Raw genomic sequence first — 27,029 nt, 5'->3', positions numbered from 1 at the left:
AATAACTGCTTTTTTATTTAATTGCACGATTTTTACCTATAATAGCTGAGTGACTGTAGTGATAGTGTTTTATTTTTTATTTCTTTATTGACGTGTAGTTGATTTACAGTGTTAGTTTCAGGTGTGCAGCCAAGAGATTCAGATCCACATATATTTTCAGATTCTTTTCCATTATACCTTACTATAAGAAATGGAAATAACTTCTTGATGAAAGAAATTCAAGAAATATTCAATAAATGCCTGCTACATGCATGCACATATTCTTCTTAAATGGTCAAAAATGAAATGTCTTCCAAAGAGTTAAAAATATCCTAGGAAAAACATACATTGCTAAACAACTTCATGTTGCACGGTTAGTAGATTCTAAAGAGAGGCTCATTATTCTGTATGGTGTTAGAAGCACAATGGTTCTGTTGTTTAAATATTTTACTTGGAAGGAGATTTCTACTTATGATGAACACTCAGCAAAGAAAAGAACTGATTCTGTTCCAAGTGAAAGGAATTAAACACCGATTTCAGGCTCCATTAATATGCTTATGTGCTTCGTGTTCAGAAGCCCTACCACCTGGAAGAGTATGTAGTAACAGTCTTTAATGGAGATTAAACTGAGTACCGAGAACAATTTTATTTCATTTATTTTAACACGGCTTTCCTTAATTATGTGTATGATTTTAACTTTGCTTTGTTTAATTATAATGTGTGTAAAGCACTTCAGGTAGGAGAAGTGGTATGTTCAGACCATTTAGCATCCTAATTGTACATGATCAATAAAATGAACTGCTGCATTAATGGCAGCATTCGTAAGTGTTGTGGGAAAGCACTAGTCTATGTCTGAGGCACCATAATCTCAAAATCTCAAATTTTCAGCATAGGAAATCACTTTCAATTTAAGTAGTTAAAAACTAAAACCCTAGTCTCCTAGTTTTTCGGTTTCCAAAGTTATCATTGCCTCTCTGTCACTGGTTATCACTTTCACACTGGCAAAGAGTGTGTGTAACTGTCAGGCCAAATCATTCCATCTGCTACGGAAGTTTGACTCAAGAACTTTTATATCCAGGTCAGTCTGGAAGTTATCATTCACTTTTCCTTTTATTCCTTGCAAATTTGATATATATAATTCCTCAAGTAGCACACTAGGCCTGCCACCGAGTGTGTGGGAGGCTCTTTTTCTTTCTGGAGGAGTCTTGTAGAGAATGCGTTTTGTAGAACACCATCTTAGTATCAGGTCTTTGGAGGAAACCCAACAATCAGGATCCGGGAGGAAAGTAAACAGACCTCAAATGAAAGTGCACTCTTGGAGGCTGCCTGGTTTTCTCTTTTTGCCTTGTCTTTCCCTTCTCCTTCCCCCTTTTCCCTCCTGCTTCCCTGCCCCGCTCTCCCTCCCTCCCACCACTCTGGATTTTGGGCAGCCTTGCTGTCCTGAGGTGTAACATCATTCCTGATTTCTTTAGCTGACTACTTCGCAGCGCCTTCAGAAGCTGCAGAGGGACCGTGCTCTCCTGCTGTAAATAGACCAGAGCTCCGGCTTTGGGTAATCCCAGCTGCCCTGTTCCTCTCTCTCACCTACTTATTGCCCTGGAATTTTCCAGTCCTTGCTACAAATACACTGGGTTGTGGGTGGCAGAGAAAACAGAGAGTGAGAACAATTTCCTAAATGATGAATTGAAATGGTGGTGTAGAGACATCTTAAAAACAGTGAATTTGTGAGCACCGTAGCCCATATGGGTCCAATAAAATCATGTCAGGATAGTGTATATAGGATTAAAAGGACCCAAGGGAAGCCTTGGGTGTTGAGAATTTCACTCTATCTCTTCCATGACAGCCATGCCTCATTTAAACTGGACATGTCCTCAGTGATGAGTCCTCATGTATAAAAAGACTGAAAAGACTATCTTTTGGTGACGGAATTATACGTAATTTTATTTTTTTATGTGGCTTTTCCAGTCTTTTCAAAGTGTGCATTATCATAGAAGTTGAAATGGGAAAAGAAGGGACATCACCTGCCTAAGTACCTATTTCCACGGCTAAACTGTGATCTCCACGAAGGAAACATCATATCTGAGTCCCTTTGTTTCCCCAGCACCTAGCACAGTGCCTGGCATAATTTTAGTGCACCATAAATATTTATGGAACTGAAATGAACCTCTGGCAGTTTGACGCTTTCTTTAAAAAAGTTTTATAATCATAAGTAAGTAGCTCAGAAAATTTTTGATGAACAGTTCAGTCCCATCAAACCTGTCCCGTCATTCCCATCCCACTCTCCAAAGGCAACCTTTCAGAATTATTTCCTTTACATCTTTTTGTGATCATCACCAATATTTTTGATCATATAATTTCACTTCTGTTGCTTGACTTATCAGATTAAGACAAAACCTAAAAAACAACTTGGCATGAAAGGTGAGAAACTCAACTCACTGCTGCCCACTTTCTCATTCCACTAACCATCCCATTGATAGTTACAGTATTATTTTTAGCTCATCAATTTTAATTTTGCAAGCTAAAATTAATACCAAAGGCACACATTGAGAGAAATGACACAAATGTTAAATGTATAGTTCATTGAAATTTCTCACAGCGGATAGGCCTATGGAATCACCCCCAGATAAATAAACAGGATCAGCACCCCAGGGCCTCCTTGGTGTCCCCCTCACAGACACTAACCAGCACCTTCACCAAAGGTAACCACAGTTATGAATTATACTGCAGTCAATAAGCTTTGCCTACTTTTGAACTTCCTTTAAACAAAATCATACAATAATGTACTTATTTGTGTCTGTCCTCTCTGCCCACCATTGAGTTGGTAAGACTTAACCATGTGGTCACATGACGTAACAGTTCATTCATTCTCATTATTGTACTCTATTGAATAATTATTTCACAATTTACTTATTTATGCTCCTATTAATGGGCATTTGCAGTTTGAAGTTTTTACAGTAATGCTCCTACGTGTATGTCTTTTGATGTGTATGTGCATGCCTTTTTTTATCGGGTAGTACACTCAAAAATGGAATTGTTGAGTCAGGGTACAGATAAGTTCAGATTTGGTAAATACTGACAAACTCTTGTACCAACTGACATTCACATCAACCATACAGGAGAAGTCAAGATGTTCTACATCCTCTCAAACACTTAGGGTTGTCAGTGTTTTTAAGTATACCATTCTGGTAAATGCAAATGCTATCTAATTTTGATCTTAATTTGCATATCCTAGATGAATGACGTTCAGCACTTTTTTATATACTTATTGTCTATTCAGGTATGGAGATCTATTTTTGAAGTGCTTTTTTAAAGTTTTTTATGGATTTTTTTAGTTGTCTTGCTTTTATTTATTTGTAAGAGTTCTTTACATAGAATAGAGAAAAGGCTTTCGTCAGACAAATGTATCAAACATCTTCTATCTGTGGCTTGCCTCTTCACATGTTTAATAATGCCCTTTGATAATTAGAAGTTCTGCAGTTCACTTTATCAGTCTTTCCTTATGGATAGAGCTTTTTGTGTCATGTTTAAGAAACCTTTGCCAAATCCGAGGTCAAGAAAATACTCTCTTATATTACCTTTCTGAAGATTTATTGTTTTCCCTTTCACAGTTAGATCAAAATCCATCTGGAATTAGTTTCAACTTACAGTTTTAAGAGGGGTCAAGGTTGTTTTTCAACGTGTAGATATCTATGTGACCCAACAACATTTATTGGAAGTATTGTTATTCCCCGCTTGCACTACGGTGCCACCAGCGTCATAAATACAGTGACCAAATGTAGATGGGCAGGTTTTGGCACTCTCTTCTATTCTATTGGCTTATTTATCTATTCCTGAGCCAGCACCACACTTTCCTAATTACTGTAACTTTATTACACATCAGGATATCTGCAGCATAAATCTTCCAGTTTTGTTCCTCTTTATAATTGCTTTGTACCAGTTTTAGTTTTGCAGTTCCTATAATTTTTAGAACAGCTTGTCAATTTTCAAACAGGCACATACATATACACAAACACACATCTTGGCTTTTTTCTTTAATTGAAATTGCATTGACTCCTTAGGTTACTTTGAATAAAACTGGAATATTTACAATATTGAGTCTTACTTAACACCATCACCATTGTATATCTTTTCATTATTTTAAACCATTTGTAAATTTTCTAATGTTTTGTAGTATTCTGTGTAATAAGTACTGCACATTTTTAAACATTTATTTCTATGTATTTGATGTTTTTATAACCTTCTTTTATTTCATTGTCTAATTGTTACTAGTATACAGAAATACAATTATTTTTGCATATTGACCTTCTATCCTTCAGCTTTACTAAATTTATTTATTAATTCTAATAGTTGTTTGAAGCTTTTTAAGGTTATTTCTTTGTTTTGGGTATTCTCAAAGCTCACACAGATTTGTCTAGGTATGAATTTGTTTTCATTATTTTTGCTCAATCTCTTTTTGATAGTTTCAAATACTCTTCCCATAAATCAGTGGTTTACACACTCTTTAACTACAGGTGCTCAGGTGGAGGCTTCCCCTACATCCCCCCTCCTCATTCAGCCTGTGAGTGCCTCTGCCCGAGATCATTACCTGGGGTTTTGGCACACACCTGCAATGTTTAACACTGCTCCTGCCTGCTCTTGTAGTAAATATTGCATCTTAAGTCATTAGCAATTTCATCAGCCTTGTGTGGGGATTCCTAATAAGATGCCTTAGAGTTGAGTTCATGGTAACACATATTTGAAAAAGTTTTAAAATTAATTATTTGTGTATATTTACAGAAATTAAGTGAATAAAATCAATTTACCATATATAATGAAATGGGTATTTTACAAAAAGTTTGCTGGGTCTTAATGAATCCTAGCATTTAATCTCACGAAACCTCTGTTGCCTTACATCTAAATTGGGGGGTTAATAACTTCTATTTCTTTTTTTTTTTTTTTGGAGGGATAAATTGGGAGTTCAAGACTTGCAGATACAAACCACTATATATATAATAGACAAACAACAAGGTCCTACTATAGACTACAGGAAACTATATTCAATATCTTGTAATAGCCTAAAATGAAAAAGAATATGGGAATATATATATATAAAAAACTGAATCACTATGTTGTATATCAGAAATTAACATTGCAAATCAACTACAGTTCAATAAAAAACCTCTATTTCATAGTGTTATGAGAATTAAATGAACAAACTGTTCAATACTGTGAGCTCTTGCTTCTGCATAGCAGAGGAAACCATAAGTAAAACAAAAAGACAACCTACGGAATGGGAGAAAATCTTTGCAAATGGAACCGACAAAGGCTTGATCTCCAGAATATATAAGCAGCTCATACGACTTAATAAGAAACAACCAAACAACCCAATCCAAAGATGGGCAAAAGACCTGAACACGCAATTCTCCAAGGAAGACATACAAATGATCAATAGGCACATGAAGAAATGCTCAATATCACTAATTATCAGAGAAATGCAGATCAAAACTACAATGAGGTATCACCTCACACCAGTCAGAATGGCCATCATTCAAAAATCCACAAATGACAAATGCTGGAGAGGCTGTGGAGAAAAGGGAACCCCCCTACACTGCTGGTGGGAATGCAGTTTGGTGCAGCCACTGTGGAAAACAGTATGGAGATTCCTCAAAAGACTAGGAATAGACTTACCGTATGATCCAGGAATCCTGCTCCTGGGCTTATATCCAGAAGGAACCCTACTTCAGGATGACACCTGCACCCCAATGTTCATAGCAGCACTATTTACAATAGCCAAAACATGGAAACAGCCTAAATGTCCATCAACGGATGACTGGATAAAGAAGAAGTGGTATATTTATACAACGGAATACTATTCGGCCATAAACATAACGCCAATGACAACATAATGCCATTTGCAGCAACATGGATGCTCCTGGAGAATGTCATTCTAAGTGAAGTAAGCCAGAAAGAGAAAGAAAAATACCATATGAGATTGCTCATATGTGGACTCTAAAAAAAAACAAAAACAAAAACAAAAAAAAAGCATAAATACAAAACAGAAATAGACTCATAGACATAGAATACAAACTTGTGGTTGCCAAGGGGGCAGAGGGTGGGAAGGGATAGATGGGATTTTAAAATTGTAGAATAGATAAACAAGATTATACTATATAGCACAGGGAAATATACACAAGATCTTATGGTAGCTCATAGAGAAAAAAATGTGACAATGAATATATATATGTTCATGTATAACTGAAAAATTGTGCTCTACACTGGAATTTGACACAACATTGTAAAATGATTATAAATCAATAAAAAAATTAAAAAAAATACTGTGAGCTCTTATGACTAGTTCTCAACATTACACAAGTAATTAGTTAATTAGGAAATACTAAAACCGAGGTGTCATTTCTCTTAGCCTACGGTCACTGCCACAATAATAGAGTTACTTCCCACAGACACAAATTTGGGAAGCTTTAATTAATAAATTTGAGTTACTTAGATGCCATCTGCCGATCAAAACCAGTGGTTTCCTAAGTGTTGCTCCAGTCACCTATGTGCTTTAAAGCCATTAACAAATGAGCACTGGTTTTGGACCAGCACAATTTGCAACATTTAACAAGTGACAAAGTGGCATTACCTGATTATTTCCCATATTATTTGGCTTTGTGGAGCATCATAGCTTCTACTTACAGTGAATAGCAGGGAATAATTTATCCCTTAACAATTTGATTCAGGACGACTTATATTCTAGTCAGTGGATCAATGGGAAATAAGCTCAATTATCGAACCTCTTCTTTAAACATCGAATTAGGAGGTTAAGCCTTGAGCATTTCCCAAAATTTCCATCAGGAGTAGAAGAAATGCGGGCAAATTAATACTATTAAATAGGTAGTCTGTGTTTGTTTGCAACATGCTTGTCATTCTGCTAGGCTGAAAGATGGACCAGCAAGGAGAGCCGCAATTGTATAAGCCATAATACTGGGTATAAAGTAGCCACCAGGGGGTCTGGCACATAGCAGCTCTTCTGAAAATGAGAATTCCTGGCCTCTGCTCCCTGGGCTGTTACGGCACTATATCAGCCAAGAGCCTGTTCCCACTGCTGCAGTCCCAGCATACTAACTCCAGCAACTCTGCCACAAGCACTGCCTTTCCAAGAAATTCTCCCAATCCCTGGCCCCATTTCTCACTGCTTCTGAACTCCCTAACTGATCTGGCACTTAGCATTGACTGCCTGGTGTTGTTAAAACTCTCTCCACATATTTCAGCTTCTCTCTTCCAAACTGATCGTCAACTCCTCGAGGGAAAGTTTGGCTTTATGCTGCCCTGGTTTCCTGGTAGGCTGGGTGACTCATGGCTGGAAGACCCACATGTTCATTTCACATCTATGCAAGGAAGCTGGTGGAAACCATCCTCTACAATAAGGGTCAAAACTCAAAGTGATGTCTGGGACGGAGGCCACTAAGAGAACATGATAAAACAAGCTTTTGAGGGAAGACGGTGGGGCAGAAAATACTAACAGAACTCTGTTTTAAGAATATTTGCTTGATCTGAGTAGATACCCATATCTCCATTTCACTTGGGTTCAAACCTTGCCTCTTTACTTACTGGTTATATGGCATTGAGAATGTCACTCTCTTTTCCCCAGCTTTAGATCTGTCATCTGAAAAATGTGGGTAATAATAGCACCAATCCTGTATCAGTTAGGAGGTTCAGAGAAGAGAAATTAAATATTTCAGCAGGGGGAGCTTGCCTTGGCCTTGGAGGGATGAAGGATCAAAAAGAGGTGAGATGACTATAATAACCGCAGGAAGCAGCTTCTGCCCTTGGAGCTGGATGAACAGAGGGAAGACGTGGGGTTATCGGAACCCCTGAGCCCAGGGGAGAAGCTGTGGGGAGCCACAAGAGCCAGAGCTCTGACTTTGGATGTGGGGGCCCTCCCGACAGAGGCAGGGATCTCTGAGGAGGCCCAGTGAGGCTGGTTCTGAAGGTAACCGAAGGGGCTGAAGTCAGAAACCACCTGCAGCTGTCTGCGGTGGCCACCACTGACCACACAGTGCGCAGGTCAGGGGCCGTAAGTTCCAGCCTCCCTCTGGCGCCCCTATTGGTAGAAGTAACTGATGTCAGTGGGCAAAGAAGGAGGAGATATGCAGAGTCCACACCCAGCATTACAAAGCAGAGGACAGAAGGTGGGTTTGAAGCTCAGAGATAATATATAATCACTTGTCTGTTCATTAAATGGGATAATAAATGGTTCCAAACCCACAGATTTGCCTTCAGAATTGCTTAAGGTATTGTACTGAAGCACTCAGCACAGACAATGGAACATAAAAGCTATTAATAAAGGTTAAATGTTTACCATTATTGTACTGGTGTTTGTTTTTGTCTTTATCTATCAAACATCCTTAATTGATTTTCTATGTTAGTATTAATAAGATTTGATAACCCTGACCTGTTTGGAGCTATAAAATGGCATTTCAAATGGATACTTGAGATTCAGACTCTTGTAACTCACCAACACTAAAGGTAAATAGCATGTTAGGAAAACAAAGTGCCCGCCCTTTCAAAATCGACCATCAGGTAAACAGTTATTTCCTCATCCGTCAGAATGTGGAATTCTCTGCCGTCACAGACATTCGCTGCTAATCTACATGGATATTAGAATGTTGGTCACAGATTTCCTCATTAGCGCTTTTAGACGCTTCCAATGTAGACCGGTCTACCCGAATTGAGTTCTAAGACAAAGGGAAACAGAACAGCAACGGGCTGGCAGACATTTGCTCCTTCTCTTGGTCTACAGGAGGAAGACCCCTTACCCCCAATCAGCATGGTGCAGATGGAGAAGATCTTCTCCGCGTCTGTGTTAGCGGAGACATTCCCAAACCCAACGCTGGTCAGGCTGCTGAGCGTGAAGTACAGAGCGGCGATGTAGGCGCTTCGGATCGACGGGCCCCCCAAGGTATTGTTGCCATAGTACGGAGATTCCAGTCTCTTTCCCAACTCATGGAGCCAACCTGCAATGGAAGAATGAGCACGTAAGCCCCCCAAATAAAGGGATGTAAAGATGAGTGAACATTTAAGGATGCACAACGTTGCTCAGGAGAAAGAAGAAAGTTAAAAGGAAATTGAAGGCAAGGAATTAGATCCCATGACTCTAAAAGCAAAAGCATCACTTTTATGCAACTGTTTTCTTATCATACGCGCAGCAGAGAAATACGCTTTCAAGACCGGACTGGTAGTCAAAGCTGAACATGTTACCCTAAAGCAAGAAACTACCTGCAGAGCTAGAAACCGGGATTTCATTAGCCATTAAGCTCATTTCTCAATTGGAATTTTAAGAAACAAAGGGGTTGGCAGGTATTTTCAACTCTACACGATGACAAACAGCAACCAAGACAAGAATCTAGACTTCAGACAGGTAAGAAGGGCTTTATTTCAATCCGGTACAACCTTTCCCTATTTCACTCACTTGCACTGGTATCAGTTGCTTTGTAGGTGTTAACTCACGGTTTCTTCAGGAAGCTTTCTCTGCGGCCTTATTCTGCTATTTGGGGGTGGTGGGGGGAAAAGCACAACTAAGAGGTACCTGTAACAGAACTGGATGCCCCCCTGCAACTGTTTCATCATCCTGGTGTATGTGTGTGTCAAAACGTATCAGATAAAATGTTTTAAATACACGCATTTTATTGTATGTCAATTATACTGTCATAAAGCTATAAAAACTATGCCAATAAAGAGGGGAAATAACAAGTATAATATAATAGGATGGAAACACAACCCAAAGGCCACTTTAAAATTGTTTATTGGAAATATTTTCCCTCTAAAATTTTGTATTTAAAAATTCTCTCTCTGTGTGTGTAACAAAACCTATGACAACGCAGCTCAACCCATAAGACTTTTGCTAAGGAATGTTGTTCACTGACCACTATTTTCTTGCTGAGTAAGTTATTTGGGGCGGGGGATAATTTGGTAATTATTTACTTTTAAAGGGGGTTTTGAACCCAGGGCTCTGTGCATGCTAAGCTATACCTTCCCCAGCCTGACCACTACTTTCTTATTAACACTTTACTTAATGGCTGTCCAAGAAGAGGGAAAGTTATTACCTTTTTAAAGTAGTAAAAGTGCTGTCATTATTAAAGTTACAGATTATGAAACTGCGCTAGATGATTAAAATGCAAATTTGAAACAACTGGGTTCCTTGAGGTCAAGAAGAAAGGCTGAGTGGCAAGTCCTGTGCCTTATTTATCCTGTCTCTAGAGAAGTGTTTCTCAACCATTAGCTCACCTCCGAAACACCCAAAGGCCTCGTTAGAGACAGCCAGGTCTGATCCCTGGAGCTTCTGGTACAGTGCACGGGAGGGCTGAGGGGTAAGGGCTGAGAACCCGCCTTTAAGAGAGGTTCCCACAGGATGCTCACACTACAGATTCAGGGCACCGCGCTTTGAAAAGTCACTGCTCCAGAACAAGGGGTCCTCAATGCTGGCGGCAGCTGGGAAGGCTTTTTTAAAAATACACTGCCCCAGGGCAACCTCCAGTACTGAATCAAAACTTCTGGTTCCGAGCTCAGGTACTGGTATTTTTAAAAAGTTCCCCAGTAGAATCTAATGCTAAGAGAGAGCTTAGAAGCACTATTCCGGAACTTAACAAAGCCCCTAACAATAGTAGGGTTTAATAAATGCTATCTTAAAAAATGAATGAATTAATGAACGTGTAAATGGTTCCTGCCCTCTGCGGTAGTATGAGATAATACGCCAACACTGGTGCAACACAGCACCACATGTGCGTTTATAAATTTGTACTAGATTTATGAACAAAGTGTAGTGAATGTATTTTTTGATGATAGAGAATCGTAACAGTGTGAAAGTTACACGCTAGGAAAGGTGATGCCACTAGTAAGCTATGCCCATTTATTCTGTTTGCAAAGGCTTTGTGAAGGGCTAAACTCCACATTCAAACACAGATTTCAATCTGGACTCTTCCATTGCAGGCTGTGGGAATGACTAATTTCCTCTTCCCTTTTCTCATCAAAACAGGGATACTCTCTAACTGGTATGGTTGCAGTGGGATTAAATGAGATGTCATGTGAAGAAAATGCCAACTCTGTGACTGATTGGTTCAGTGGCTGATATCTCTTCTCTCTCACTTTCTTATGTTGCTTAAATTGGAACAAAGAAAAGTATAAAATTCAGAGTGAGGGAAAATATGAGATCGGGAGTGAATTATAATGGAAAAGGAAGGTGGCGACCAAGTGTATTCAATAGAACCCAGGGCTGGCATATGACAGAACTGAGAGAAACTAAGAAACTAAGAGAAATTTTCATCTAAGAGAAACAAAAGGGAGAAAATCCAGGGGATGGCAGTTCTTAAAACTTGGGACTTCCACACCCATTTGTGAATGTGAAGAAAGACATGCTCCTTTTCCCAGGACAAAGCATACATGGACACACACACACACACACACACACACGATTTCAGGCACATTTTCAGCTGGTCCAAGGGCCCAGATTAAAGAGCTCTGCACTAGAGTTTTAAGTGAGGGAAAGGAGGAGGCGAGAAAGCATGATTTGGTAAAACCTGGTTTAATCCTGTATGGAAGAAGATTTAGAAATAAAGACAATTTATCTCAGATTAATTAAAGAGATACCACAAAAGCGAACTGAATGTGCATTTAAAAAAATACTACTGGCGTATTTATATGCACTGTAGGAAGAGAATCAAGACAGGTAAAATCAGGGAGCAAAGATGACAGCTGAACACATCATTATACGCAGGATGTTGACTTCTCTAGAGCAGTGCTCTTGTAAGCATTTGACCCGAGCCTTGTCAAGTGTGGTCAACCACAAGGAGTTGAGTAGCTGGTGGATGGGTAGTTCTCATGTGTCTTCCAAGTAGTGCTCTGAAAGGGATGTCATATTTCTGCTCAGAAAAGAAGTGACTAGAGAGAACTGTCTCTTTGTTCCATGTTGATCATTCCTGCTAATTATTGGGAAGTCTGAGCAGCTGAGAAATGTCATTTTGCCCAGAGAGTAAATATTGCATGACCTAATTTTTGTTTTAGTTGATGCCTAGAGGAATGAAACCACCACCACCACACACAATAAAGCCACTGCTCCCTCTCAGCTGGATCAGTTATACAATCAGGTCATGAAAAAAAAAAAATCTACTGATCTTGAAGTGTTCATTTACTTACAGAAACCAAAGTTTTCTCATAAAAAAATTAAAACCAAACAAACCTAGCTGATATATTTATTAACTGGAATAAAAGTGAAACATTAAAGAATTCCCCAAATCATATCAGTTTTCATTTAATTTGACTTCCTTAATCAAAGAAGATGAAAGTTTGCGATAGGATACACAGGTTATATTAGATTACATTCTCACTCAATTCCTGCTCACTTACATTTGTGTGAAACTGTCTCAGAAGTGATTCGGGGAGCAAAACACAGACAAACAACAGAACTGCTTCTGTTGATATCTCTTTTCTGTCTAGCCAACTGTTCTGTCTACTTTCAGAAACATCTTGTTTTTTAAGAAGGGTTGCTACTAAACTGTGTTACAGCTGATGGAACAGAAGCAATAATGGTGAGAAAACCTGGTAACACGGAAAGGAGGTAACGCCCACAAACCCGGGGATTGGCTCTGTGGGCTAAATAAAACTTTTTCACAGAACAGCTTGTCTGCAAGGAGAGCACATGTTCTACTGTAACAAGACAACATGTCACTGGACTGTACAGAAGCAGCAATTTAACCAATTTGGAAGCCAATCTTTTTTTAATCCAGAGAAACTCTTCTCTAAAGGAAGGGATGTCCTAGAACAGTCTGTCTGCTTCTGCTCAATTTTCTTTTACCTAAATAACATTTTGAAGGAAAAAACATACACAAAATAAAGTAGAATCTAAACATGTGAACACACTGCCATCTGATAAAAGCAAAAGATATCATAAAATAATCCTGTCATTGCCAAAATAGATTAGATGAATAAAATAGAATAGATTTGTGAAATAAATATCAATTTCAAAGATAGAATGACTCTTAATGACCACTCCCAGAAGAGTCTATAATTAAGCATGATAATTCAATCCATGTATTTTTCATTGCATACTTACCCTGGGCCCAGTATTTTGTTCAATTATATACTTTTAACTCTAAGCAGGAATTTCTTGTTATTTTACTCTTTGGGTTTCTGCCAATAATATACTTACTTTTATTGTGCGTATGTGTGCATTCACAGTTTACACAGGTGTGACCTGCTTTGCACAACAGATGTGTTCCTGAGAAGTTTATATTAGAATTTGGTAAAATAACAGATATTTTAGCTTTAATGAAAGGAATAGAAGCATGTTACTTAAGGAAAGCCTATAGGAGGGTGTGGCCAAATGGCAGAGTAGGGTCACTTCCTCACATGGGCACACCCAAATTACAAATATTTACAGAGCAACTGTGATGAGAAAGACCAGAAGAGCTGCCAGAAAAGATCTTCTAAGACTAAAGATATAAAGAAGCAACCAGTGAGATGGGTAGGAAGGGTGGAGACAGGGTATATAGTCAAGACTTAGACCCACAGTGGGAAACCTACAAATGAGTGGGTAATTACAACTACAGAGGTTCCCCCAGGGAGTGAGGGCTCCCCAGCCTGGGGGTCCTGCATCGGGGAGATGAGCCCCCAGAACACCTGGCTTTGAAGGCTAGCATGGCTTACTTCAAGGCTGAGAGAAAGAGAAATTGTATTCTTAAAGGGTACACAGAAAAATCTCACACGCTGTGGTGCCCAGGGGAGAAGTGGTCATTTGAAAGGAGCCTGGGTCAGACCTACCTGCTGACCTTGGAGAGCATCCCAGAGAGAGAAGAGGCAATGGAGCTCACCCTGAGGACACGGACATTGGTGGCAACATTTTGGGGAACTTATTGTACCATGTGGACATTGGTGCTGGCAAAGCACCATTTTGGAATCTTCCCTCTCGCTTATTAGTGTTGGGAACTGGCCCCAACCACCAGTCTGTCAGCACTAGTACTGAGACACCTCAGAGCAAGCAACTAACCTGGTTGGGACACAGTCCCACCCATCAGCAGGGTGGCTGTCTTAAGACCCCTTGAGCCTGCAGCAGCTCCAGGACATGGCCTCACCTACCATGGCCAACAGCCTCCACACAAGGCAGGGCCTTGCAACCAACCTAACCAGGGGCCAGCCACACCTACTGGATCACCCACAGTAGTCAGCCTCCAAGAAGAGAAGGACCCACACAGGGGCATCCCAAGAGCATACAGATCTCGTGGCCAGAGGGGAGTGTGCTTCTGGGATGCACAGGACATTTCTGCAAGAGGGCACTTCTCGAAGGTCAGGAAAACTAATCAATCCACCAAACACATAGGAAAAAAAAAAAAACCCAGCAGATCAGGCAAAATAAGGCAAAAGAATAACATGCTCCAAATGAAGGAACAAGATAAAACACCAGAAGAGCTAAGTGGAGAGAAGCAATCTACCTGATAAAGAGTTCAAGGTAATTATTGTAAAGGTGTTTAAAGAACTCAGGAGAAGATTAGATGGACAGAATAAGAAGTTAGAAATTTATAACAAAGAGTGAGAAAATATAAAGAAGAACCAAACAGATGAAGAATATCATAACTGAAATAAAAAATACTCTAGAAGGAATCAATAGCAGATTAAATGATACAGAGGAATGGATCAGTGAGCTGGAAGACAAAAGTAGTGAAAATCACTGAAGCAGAACAGAAAAAAGGAAAAAGAAAAAGAAATGAGGATACTTTAAGAGACATCTGGGACAACATCAAGGACACTAACATTTGAATTATAGGGGTCCCAGAAGGAGAAGAGAGTAAGAGGCAGAAAACATATTTGAAGTCATAACAGCTGAAAATTTCCCTAAATCACAAAAGGAAACAGAAATCCAGTTCCAGGAAGAATAGAGTCCCAAACAGGACCAACCCAAAGAGGACCATCCCAGGACACATTGCAATTAAGATGGCAAATAATAAAGATAAAGAGGGAATGTTAAAAGCAGCAAATAAAAAGCGACAGTTACATACAAGGGAACTCCCATGAGGCAAACAGCTGACTTTCCAACAGAAACTTCAGGCTAGAAGGGAGTGGCATGATATGTTTAATGTGATAAAAGGGGAAAATCTACAACCAAAAGTACTCTACCTGGCAATGTTTTCATTCAGATTTGATGGAGAAATAAAGAGAGTTTTACAGACAAGCAAAAGCTAAAAGAATTCAGCACCACCAAACCAGCTTTACAAGAAATGTTAAAGGGACTGTAACAAGAGACAAAGAAGGACACTGCATATGATCAAGGAATCAATGCAAGAAGATATAACAATTGTAAATGTATGTGCATCCAACATAGGAGCACCTAAATATATAAAGCGTATATTAACAGACATAAAAGAAAAAATTGGCAGTAACACACTAACAGTAGAAGACTTTAAACATTCAACTTACATCAATGGATAGATCATTCAGACAGAAAATCAGTAAGAAAACATTGGCCTCAAATGACACATTAGATCAGATGCAATTAATATGTATATATAGAACATTCCATCTCAAATTAGCGGAATATGCATTCTTTTTATGTGCACATGGACCATTCTTCACAATAGATTACATGCTAGGCCAAAAAACAAGTCTCAGTAAATTTAAGAAAATTGAAACCATATCAAGCATCTTTTCTGACCAAAGAACTATGAAACTAAAAATCAACTTCAAGAAAAAATTGCAAAAAACATAAACACCTGGAGCCTATACAATATACTATTACACAATGGATCACTGCAGAAGTCAAAAAACACCTGGAGACAAATGAAAATGAAAACACAATAATCCAAGATCTATGGGATGCAGCAAAAACAGTTCTAAGAGGGAAATTTACAGTAATACAAGCCTATCTCAGGAACAAGAAAATCTCAGATAAACAATCTAATTTTACAACTATAGGAATAAGAAAAAAAAACCCCAAACAACAAAACCCAAAGTTAGTAGAAGAAAAGAAATAATAAAGATTAGAGCAGAAATAAATGAAATAAACACATAAAAACTGACAGAAAAGATAAATGAAAATAGGATTTGGTCTTTGAAAAGATTTAAAAAAATGGATAAACCTTTAGCTAGATGTACCAAGAAAAAATTAGAGAGGGTCCAAATTAGAAATGAAAGAAGGGAAATTACAACTGACACCACAGAAATATGAATGATCGTAAGAGATTACTATGAACAATTACATACCAATAAAATGGACAACCTACATGAAATGGACAAATACCTAGAAATGTACAATCTCCCAAGACTGAACTAGGAAGAAATAAAAAATATGAACAGATCAACTACAAGTAATGAAACTGAATCAGTAATTTAAAAACTCCCAACAAACAAAAGTCCAGGACCAGATGTCTTCACAGGTGAACTCTACCAAACCTTTAGAGAAGAGTATCCATCTATCTTTCTCAAGCTATTCCAAAAAAAAAAAAAAAAACTGCAGAAGAAGGAACACTTCTAAACCCACTCTACAATGCCAGCATTATCTTGATAACAAATTAGACAAAGATATCACACAAAAAAGAAAATTACAGGCCAATGTCACTGATGAACACAGATGCAAAATTCCTCAACGAAATATTAGCAAACAGAATTTAACAACGCATTATGAGGACCATACACCATGATCAAGTGGGATTTATTCCAGGGATGCAAGGATGGTTTCATATCTGCAAATCAACCAATATGATACATCAGATTAACAAACTAAAGAAAAAATCATATGATCATCTCAATAGATGGAGAGAAAGCTTTTGACAAAAATCAACATCCATTTATGATAAAAATCTCTCAACAAAGTGGGTATAGGGAATATATCTCTACAGAATTAAGGCCATATATGACAAGCCCACAGCTAATGTCACACTCAATAGTGAAAAGCTGATAGCATTTCTTCTAAGTTCAGGAACAAGACAAAGATGCCCACCCTTGCCACTTTTATTTAACATAGTATTGGAACTCCTAGCCACAGCAATCACACAAGAAAAAATTTAAAGGCATCCAAATTGGAGAGGAATAAGTAAAACTCTTTGTTTGCAGATGACATGATACTATACAGAGAAAGCCCTAAAGACACAACCAAAAAACTATTAGAACTAATAAATGAATTCAGTAAAGTTTCAGGATACAAAATTAATACACAGAAGTGTGTTGCACTTCTAAAGACTAACAACAAGCTATCAGAAATAGAAATCAAGAAAACAATCCCATCTGCAATTGCATCAAAAAGGATAAAATCCAAGGCATACATCTAAGGAAGTAAAAGAACTGTGTACAGAAAACTATGAGCTCCTGATTAAAGAAAATAAAAACAATGCAAACAGATGGAAAGACATATTGTGTTTATGGATTGGAAGAATTAACATTGTTAAAATGACCATTTTACCCAAAGCAATCTACAGAGTCAATGCAATCCCTACCAAAATACCAACGGCATATATTTTTTTAACAGAACTAGAACAATTAATTCTAAAATTTATATGGAAACACAAAAGACCCTGAATAGCCAAAACCACCTTGAGAAAAAAGAGCAAAGCTGGGGGTATTATGCTCCCTGATTTCAAACTATATTTCAAAGCTATACTAATCAAAACAGTATGGTGCTGGCACACAAACAGACACATAGATCAATGGAACAGAATAGAGAGCCCAGAAATGAACCCACAGTTATGTGTACAACTAATCTATGCCAAAGGGGTCAAGAATATACAATGGGGAAAAGAGAGCCTCATCAATGAATAGTGTTGGGAAAACTGGACAACTACATTTAAAAGAGTCAAAGGACTACTTTTTCACATCACACATAAAAATGAATTCAAAATGGATTAAATGTAAGACCTGAAACCATAAGTCTCCTAAAAGGAAATATTGGCAGCAAGCTTTTTGACTTCAGCCTCAGTAATAGTTTTTTTGGGCCAATCTCCTCAGGCAAGGGAAACAAAAGAAAAAATAAACAAATGCGACTACATCAAACTAAAGAGATCTTGCAGAGTGAAGGAAACTGTCAACAAAATGAAAAGGCCACCTACTGAATGGGAGAAGATACTTGCAAATGGTATGTCTGAGAAGTGGTTAATATTCAAAATATACAAAGAACTCATATGACTCAACATCAAAAAAAAAAAAAACCAAATTAAAAAACAGGCAGAAGATGTCAATAGCTATTTCTTAAAAAAAGACATACAGATGGCCAAAAGGCACATAAAACAGTGCTCAGTGCCATTAATCATCAGGAAAATGCAAATCAAAACCACAGTGGGATATCACTTCACACCTGTCACAATAGCTGTCATAGAGAAGACAAGAAACAAGAAGTGTTGGTGAGGATGTGGACAGAAGGGAACCCTTGTGGTGGTAATGTAAATTGGTGCAGCCACTATGGAACACAGTATGGAGGTTCCTCAAAAAATTAAAAATAGAACTAGCATATGATCCAGCAATTCCACCCTGGCTATTTATCTGAAGAAAACAAAAACAATAATTCAAAAAGATACATGTACTCCAATGCTCATAGCAGCATAATTATTAACTAGAACCAAGATATGGAAACAACCTAAGTGCCCATTAATAGGTGAATGGATAAGGAATATGCAGTGTCGAAGTATTACTCAGCCATAAAAAATGAACTTTTGCCACATGTGACAAACTTGATGAACTCAGAGGGTATTATGCTAAGTGAAGTAAGTCAGTAAAAGAAAAACATATACTATATGATTTCACTTATAAGTGGAATCTAAAAATTGAGACAAATCAATAAACATACCAAAACAGAAACAGAGTTATATATGCAGAGAACAGGTGGTTGCCAGAGGGAAGAGAGGTGAGGGGAAGAAATATGTGAGGGAGATTAAGCACAAACTTCCCACTGCAAAATAAATGAGTCACAGGTATGAAATGTACAGTGTGGGGAATACAGTCAGTAACTGTATAATATCTTGTATGGGGACAGACCATAACTAGCCTTATTATAGAGATCATTTTGAAATGTATAGAAATATTGAATGAGTATGTTGTGTAACAGGAACTAAGTGTTGTAGGTCAATTATACTTCTAAAACATACAAACTCATAGGAAGAGATCAGATTTGTGGTTACCAGAGGCAGGGTAGGTGGAATTGGTACAGGCAATCAAAAGTTACAAACTTCCAGTTATAAGGTAAGTAAGTCCTAGGGATATAAGGTACAACATGACAGACATAATTAACACTGCGGTATGTTAGATATGAAAGTTGTTAAGAGAATAAATCCTAGTGTTTCCATCACAAGGAAAAAATCTTTTTCTATTTCTTTGACTTCATATCTATTTGAGATGATGGATGATCACTAAACTTACTGTGAGAGTCATTTCAGAATGCACATAAGTCAGATCATTATGGTATTGTATATCCTAAACTTATACAGTGCTGTATGTCAATTATATTTCAATAAAACTGGAAGAAAAAAGGAAGCCCCATGGTGAATGTCTTTGATGTCAGAAAATACTTCAGTAATATGAAAAACCATCCAGGAAAATATAAGCTTATGAAATCAGACTTAGATGTGTGTATAAAGATGAGTTTATGTGGACAGAGAGAAGAGAGAAAGGATTAAAGGATGCATAATTACAGCAATAATTCCAAATGGTGTTTTAAATTGGTGTGGAGGAATCATGCTGTAACAGGGTTTAGCTAGGCAAGAATGCAGCCACAGTTAACACTTATTGAGTGCTTCTTGTGTTCCAGGCACACTATTAGGGCGGCACATCTTCCATCTCATTTATATGTAATAATCCTATAGAATAGGTCAATTATCCATATTTTGATTTATTATTTTATTAATCATTACAACAGCTTAGAAATTATCATCACCATTAAAAGAATTTTGGAAGGGGGAGGTCATTAAGTCCATTTAATTGTTTATTATAATTTTTTTTTAAATGGAGGTACTGGGGATTAAACCCAGGACCTCGTGCATGCTAAGCACGCGCTCTACCATTTGAGCTATACCCCCCCACTCCCATTTTTAAAGATGAGAAAACCAAGGCTCAGAGAGATTAAATAACTTGTTCAAAATGGCAGAGTCAGGGTTTCAATCCAGATCCATGTGGTGTTAAAAGCCCAGGTTCCTGTCTGCTGTGCCGCAGTGCTCACACGCTGTGTGTAGAGCCCCAGGGCACTGGTGTTGCAGCATGGCCAGGTGCCTTTATAAGCAAGTTACCATTTTTATTATGGTATGCATACATAGTGGAGAAAGAAACAGTCTTGGTTAAGGCTCCCCAGAAGCAGAGAAGCCTTTAAGGATACGTACATTTTTTGTGTTGGGTCCAGCAAATATCTTTAGGAGACAGTGAGGAAGAGACCCAGAGAAAGGGAGGCACAATGAAGTAGCAGGCCTTCAGGAAAGTTACCATGACAGGCAGTTGGGGCTTAATCCCACTGGGAACCTCAGGGTAGAACACACACCCTGGTTAGAGCAGGGCACGATGTGCACCATCCATCATCAGCCGTCCATCAGCCGCCGCTGATTGACGACTGCCCCTAGGGAGAACTAATCCCCCACAATGCCAAGCCTGCAAGCAGAAGAGCCTTCCACAGAGGTGGGTCAATTCCTCAGGCAAACAGATCAGACCCCAAGGATGAGAATCAGACAGATTCAGGGGACGGGACGAAATACCAACAACATTTGCGACAGCAGCCAGCATTTACTCAATGCCAAGTGTATCTCGCTAGGCTTTTTCATATAACATTATTTCATCCAATGCTATGTGAGCTCTGCTTTTTAATTTTTTTAATTTTTATTATTTGGGGGGGGTAGGAGGAGGTAATTAGGCTTATTTATTTATTTTATTTTACTTTTAATAGAGGTACTGGGGATTGAACCCAGGATCTCATATACATGTGCTAGGCAGGCACTCTACCACTGAGCTATACCCTCCCGGCTCTGCATTTTTGTTTTTAAACTGATAGAGCCCCAACAAAGAAGCTGAGCAATTTTCTCTCTTCTTTTAGGAACTGTTAGAATTGAGAGACAAATCCATACTGACTTAAGCATCCATGATCTTTTCTTTTCTTTCCTTTTTTTCATGACCTTTCTGCTGTATGACACGGCTTCTAAAGAGGTAATCGTTTAAAGTTACCATTTAATTGTGCTTATTGACACCATTACTAGCTAAGCTTACATTTCCAACGCCCATTTTTGCTTAGTGTGGGGGAATGTGTCCCAAAACAAAATAAATTAAAAGACAAATCATATTAGAGAAAACAAAAGAAAAACCCAAACATAATTCGCAATGTAGACACGGGATAATAATGTGGTGCTTAGGACCTGAAGAGTACTTGAAAAGTGAACAAGGTCCTACTGTCTAGCACAGGGAACTATATTCAATATCTTGTAATAGCCTATAATGAAAAAGAATGCATATATGTTTAACCGAATCACTATGGTGTACACCAGGAACTAACACAACATTGTAAATCAACTCTAATTAAAAAAAAATGAAAGTGATCAAGAAGTTTCTAACATAATTTCCAAGCACAGAAAATACTATATTTAACATTTGCTTCCCCTCCCTCCATATGTAACTCCCAGTTTGAACAGGAACTCCATTACTTGGCATTTCCACGAATCCCATTCTTTGAGTCTCACAAACTAAGAGGAGACTTACACTTTTGAAGTGGTATAACCTACTTTTAAGGCAAAAGTCTGAAGCAAAAAGAATTAATCATAAAACATAAATCATAATCATGAAATAGGGTCCTATAACGTTTCTCCACAAATGGTTGCTTTTGTAATTTTTTAAGCCCAATGCTTATATAATAATCCATGATTTTGTGAATTTATCTTTTATTTGTTTTTAATTATTTGAATGATGACCCATGAACAAATCCTGACGGAATAAGGACGGAAGGTTTTTACATTCTGATGCATGTAACACTTCTGCTTTATTTCCACTGCTGAATAATTTTTTTTGGAGCAAGAAATGTTATATGCTATTAGTACCGCCAAGAAAAAAAATTGTCCCACTTGTGCTAAAGCTAGTCCAGAGTTTGCCAGTTCTCTAAAGTCCACTTAAATTTGAAGTTGGTATAACAGAAACTTGCTAAATATTGATAACTCAGATAGAGCATTTCATTAAGCAATGGCTAGCTGAAATAGTATGCACTATTGCAAACCACCAAAATAGGCCATCATCACATGCATCAGAAAACCAAAACCAAAACCAACCAAGCAAAAGCACCTTAGAGAGAATGAAAAATGTGAAACAAGCTGAAACCGCAGTTGAGCAGCTACTGTAAGGTTTTCTGAAGGATCCTAAGAAGAGGCAGAACAGGCCATCTGTTCCCAGCCAGCTGGGGCACTTCCAAATGCCTCTCAAATCTCAGCTAAAAATAGAGGGAATTCGAACAAAGACTGGGCTCATGGCTAAGTTAGCAGAACATTAACTATGAACTATTTGCACTTAGCCTTCTGACATAAAATGCTCATACAACTCACGGTGCTTTCTGATCTGTGCCTCAACGTGGACATGTTTCCCTGAGTAATTGCCTTGGTATTTCTCATAGATTAACGAGTTTGTGGGACATATATTCATGCCTGAGTTCAGAGTATCATTTAAGACTTGTCATTCCGTAAGAAAATTCTAACTCCAAACATTTCATCACATGTGCCCACATGAGGACAAAAACTTGTTTCAGGAAGATAATTTAGCATAAAAGTAATTGAATCCAGACAAATTATTTCATTTTATTGGTATGCTAGTTTATTTTCTCATTAAAAAAATTCTTTTTTGGCAGGGAGGTAATTCAGTTTATTTATTTATTATTTTGTTTTTAATGGAGGTACCAGGAATTGAACCCAGGGCTTTGTGCATGCTAAGCACACACTCTACCACTGAGCTATACCCTCCCCCTTTACTTTCTTATTATCTGCCCCCAATTTCCTTCTTGTCTTCTCTTTTGTCTCAAAAGTTCAGAGTTGGTGCAAACCTAGGGAAAAAAGATGAATCAACACATCCCATGTTCACAGACCATTTCTCAGTTGGTTTTCATAGTTGCCTGATAGAAAGATAAGGCTTTGGCATCTTCTAAAGAGGAATCTCGAGTTTCTCTGGTTTGCAGAACTTCAAATTAAAATTCTGATTACATTTCTTCCATATACATTAGAGGGAAATACAATTCCTAACATCTCAATTCTAAAAGTAACTCTAAATTAGACCACATAATATGCTGGAATGTTATATTTAAATACCCGATATGACCCAGCAATCCCATTCCTGGGCATATATCCAGAGAAAACTGTAATTCAAAAACACACGCACCCCAGCATTCACAGCAGCACTATACAACAGTCAAAACATGGAAACAACCTAAATGTCCACTGACAAATGAATGGATCAAGAAGATGTGATAGAGATACAGAATGGAATATTTGTCAGTCATGAAAAAGAATGAAATGATGCCATTTGCAGCAATGTGGATGAACCTGGAGATTATCATACTAAGTGAAGGAAGTCAGACAGAGAAAGACAAATATCTTATATCACTTATATGTGGAATCTTAAAAAAAGATATAAATTTTATTTACAAACGAGAAATAGACTCATGGTTGTAGAAAACAAACTGTAGTAACTCCCGGAGGAGTGGGGGAAGGGTGAGGGATACATTAGGAGTTTGGGATTAATAGATATAGATCACTATATATAAAATAGATAAACAGCAAGGACCTATTGTATAACACAGGGAACTATATTCAATTTCTTACAATGAACCGTAATGGAAAAGGAGCTGAAAAAATATATATGTATGTACGTATACGTATAACTGAATCGCTTTGCTGTATACCTGAAACTAACATTGTAAATCAACTACACTTCAAAAAAAATAAGAATTAAAAAAAGAATCCTCTGGATTTTATTTACCTTCACGTATTGAAACTGTTCTAAAGACATCTTCTTCAAGTTTCCAGGAAATGCCTGAGACTCAAAAGGAAACTGCCACTTTGAGGTGTCAGCTTTTGTTTCCCTTTAAAAGAGCTGATTCTGAGTCATATGTCTAGTAACACATTTAAAAACATGTAACTAACTCTACGTGATGGCTTTCTGGGGTGTGAAACACAGTTAAGTCATGGGAGCTTGTGTGACCATTTCAAAAGTAAGTTATTAGCTAGCAGGTGGCCCAGTGATTGGACTTGAAGTAAACACAGCGCAGTGTGGGTTGTGTCAGAGAGATCCAAAGGGTGACGTGGACATTTTTAAAAATGAGAAGTAGACAGAATGCAGAGAGGCAACACATAGAGGAACGAGAAACACAGGAAGAACAAAGAAAAGAAACATCACTATAGAGAACGGTGTCAGACCAGATAGGGCAGTAAAGCTTGAAAGCCCCAAAGGCAAAGCAATGCAGCATCTCCAAGAACTTCGGAAAGCTTGTCTTGGAATTATACTGCCTGACCTTGTCGCGGCTTAGTTCTGCCACTTAATCAGTGTGCAACGTTGGGGAAGATACTTATCGTCTCCTGAGGAGCCTAGCTTCGCCCTTTGTAAAACGGAGACCACGGCAGTAACTCATCTCACAGGCTGTCGTGAGGTTAAGGAACGCCACTCACATCAAGTGCTTAGCAGAGGACAGCGTGACACACAGCAAGCGTAGACCAAAAGCTACTCTGATTGTTGCCGCTGTTGTTGGAAAGGATGAAGGCTTTCTGTTTTATTGAAAATGATGGGAGACCTTGAAAATCTTTCATTACTGAAAACCTGTATAAAGTATGAATCCAGAATCCTATTTCCACAGGTAGAAAATAAGAGCACAGTGGTAGAAGTAAAGTACACAATCACACCATTCTTGGAAATCAAGGACCTTGCGTCATTCATTATTACAAATGCCACTTTCCATTACGAGATTCTGAAGACATGAAATGGATAGGATACAGGCTTGTATTTCAGAATATTTCCTGGTGTCCGTCTGATTTCCTGTTACCTGACTGGTTCTGGTTAAAACAGCAGTAACTTGCAATATTCTTATTTGTGCGCTTGTGTGGAGAACACACATGTATCACCCAATGTGCTGAATACATAGTCTTTAACTTAATCCTATGTGGTAAAATTTACTTTCTTACAACCAAGCCAAGTATTTCGATATGAAATGTTGATATTAAAATATTGGTACTTAGAAAGATTAAAGTACAACGGGACCAAGGCTTTGAATCTGTTTGTCTGAGTTCAAAGTATTTCTACTTTATTTCTTAAAAAACAAAGCCACACTTTTATTTATTCACCTTTCAATACGTTTAAATCCTCAAGGGGTACAGCATCACCTGGATTCTGTGTCCAATGGCCTCAGCAGGAAGGTTGCTTCGGAATTTGGCACAAACCATGCCACTGTTTCCAGGAGTGCGGGTTACCTTCCTCCAGATTACCCGGGTTTTGTTCGGTTTTCCACCAGGAGTTATTGTGTTAGTCTTTGCTTTGTACACGTAAGCACATCTCTTGCCTAGGCAAAATTCAGTTTCATCTTGAGCATAAACATCTTCAGTTTTGAGAAGAGCTGTGTGTTCCCTCTGGTTCTGGACACTCTGCTTATTGTCAGCAAAACTGGCCTTGGACCACGGCCTCCCAGACACATTGTTTTAGAAGTCCAGCTCCCAGCAGAACTCCAGTCTCCAGGAAGGCTGCAAGAGCACAAGTCTTCACGCCTTCTAATGCACCATGCTCCCTCCTGATCCTTCTTGTCAGTCAAGGTCTTGGCATTTGCGCACTCCTGACGGGCTTCATCTCTTCCATAGAAATGGCTGCCCCAGGGGGGTTTTCTCCGTCACTGCTCTTCCCTTCCACCTGCAAGTGGAAATTTTCCACACTGTCCTCTTCGGCTTCGAGTCACCATCATTGAGGACATCTGGTCTGGAGACTTGGCGCTGTTTTCATTTTGAGCGTGGAAACTTTTGTGACATTCTTCACAAACCTCCATTCCCCAGGAGCCCTTGCTAATATTCCCAAGGGCTGCTGGCGAGAACTGATGAGTTAATGGTCTGTGTACCCAGAAGCCTGGGTAATACAAGAGCTTTTTGGAACCACAGACTGAACTCTCAGTGACTTCCCAACGCTCCTTTTTCCAGGAATAGAACTCTTTGGTTACCCTCTTGTGAACTTTGCAAGAGACTTTATATAGGTCAGACCTACACTGTGGAGAATTTAAAGACCACACAGTTTTTGTTTTTCTTGCAAGAACCCACTTTCTTATGTAACTTCTTGGACTTTATGGAAAATACTGGCTAAACTAAGCATCCTGAAGCATGCTGTAACCACTCCATTCACTGGCACCTGACTTTGACTTTTACCTACAGATGCCAACTCTGTTTACAAATCTATTATTTGACAACCATAATGCTTTTTTAAAACGGTTTTGAAACAACAGAAACCAGGGCAAAAGGCAGTTTAGTCTCCAGCTAGGCACGCACAAGCTGATTTAATGCACATTATAACCAAAGTACAGAATGCAGTTTGTTTATACATTTGCCTAAGTCTTGCCCTAACAATTTGGGAAAAAAGTGTGTTTATGTTTTCTTTGGATGGTATCCTCTGAAAACCCTTCAGTTTAGTTTCTGGGAAATATGTTTCAAATTCCACAGGGTAGGCTTTTGTGAGTGCCACACAGGGAGAAAAAGTTGTCCAACTTTGGAACATATACAGCAGAGATGTAAGAGGCACAGCAATGGCTGGAATGAACGGGGAAGCCCCGGAGCACCAGAACATCTTGGGGAAATGTGGCTGGAAGCAGCGTCCGCTGAACTTGGCAGGGCAGAGGGAGCTGCAACGGGGCCTTTCAGGAGGAAACTAAGCACTCGGGGCCCTGGTGGACCCAGGCCTTGGTGGAGGCTGGGATTTGGCTCCAGTTCCAACAAGAGCTGAGGATCTAAGGAACCCATGATAAATCCTGTAGTCACAGCCCCGGCTCTAAGTCTGGTGCTGAGCCCAATCTGCCTCCCCTGGTTCTCCACCCTTCAGCCCTGTTTCTACTCTCTTCTCCAACAAGAATGAGAATT

General features: G+C 38.6%; 2 protein-coding genes across 2 annotated transcripts in view; both read right to left on the bottom strand.

Moving 5' to 3' along the window:
* The window catches only part of KCNH8 (potassium voltage-gated channel subfamily H member 8), a 351,827-nt gene that overhangs the window by 72,037 nt on the left and 252,761 nt on the right, over positions 1–27,029 (bottom strand). The window contains exon 8 of the mRNA XM_010975364.3: positions 8,778–8,975. Coding sequence (XP_010973666.2) covers positions 8,778–8,975 — 198 coding nt within the window. The remainder of the gene's footprint in view (positions 1–8,777; positions 8,976–27,029) is intronic.
* LOC105085155 (large ribosomal subunit protein eL33-like) lies at positions 25,262–25,616 on the bottom strand (the record flags this gene model as incomplete). The annotated part of the gene is made up of 1 exon (XM_064477989.1): positions 25,262–25,616. A coding segment is annotated over one exon (339 nt), but the record flags the coding sequence as incomplete, so codon positions are not given.

The sequence above is a fragment of the Camelus dromedarius genome, chromosome 2 (assembly GCF_036321535.1).
Source record: "Camelus dromedarius isolate mCamDro1 chromosome 2, mCamDro1.pat, whole genome shotgun sequence".
NCBI classification, from domain to species: Eukaryota; Metazoa; Chordata; class Mammalia; order Artiodactyla; family Camelidae; genus Camelus; species Camelus dromedarius.
The sequence above is the reverse complement of the archived record's forward strand: the minus strand, read 5'-3'. Positions and strand labels throughout refer to the sequence as shown.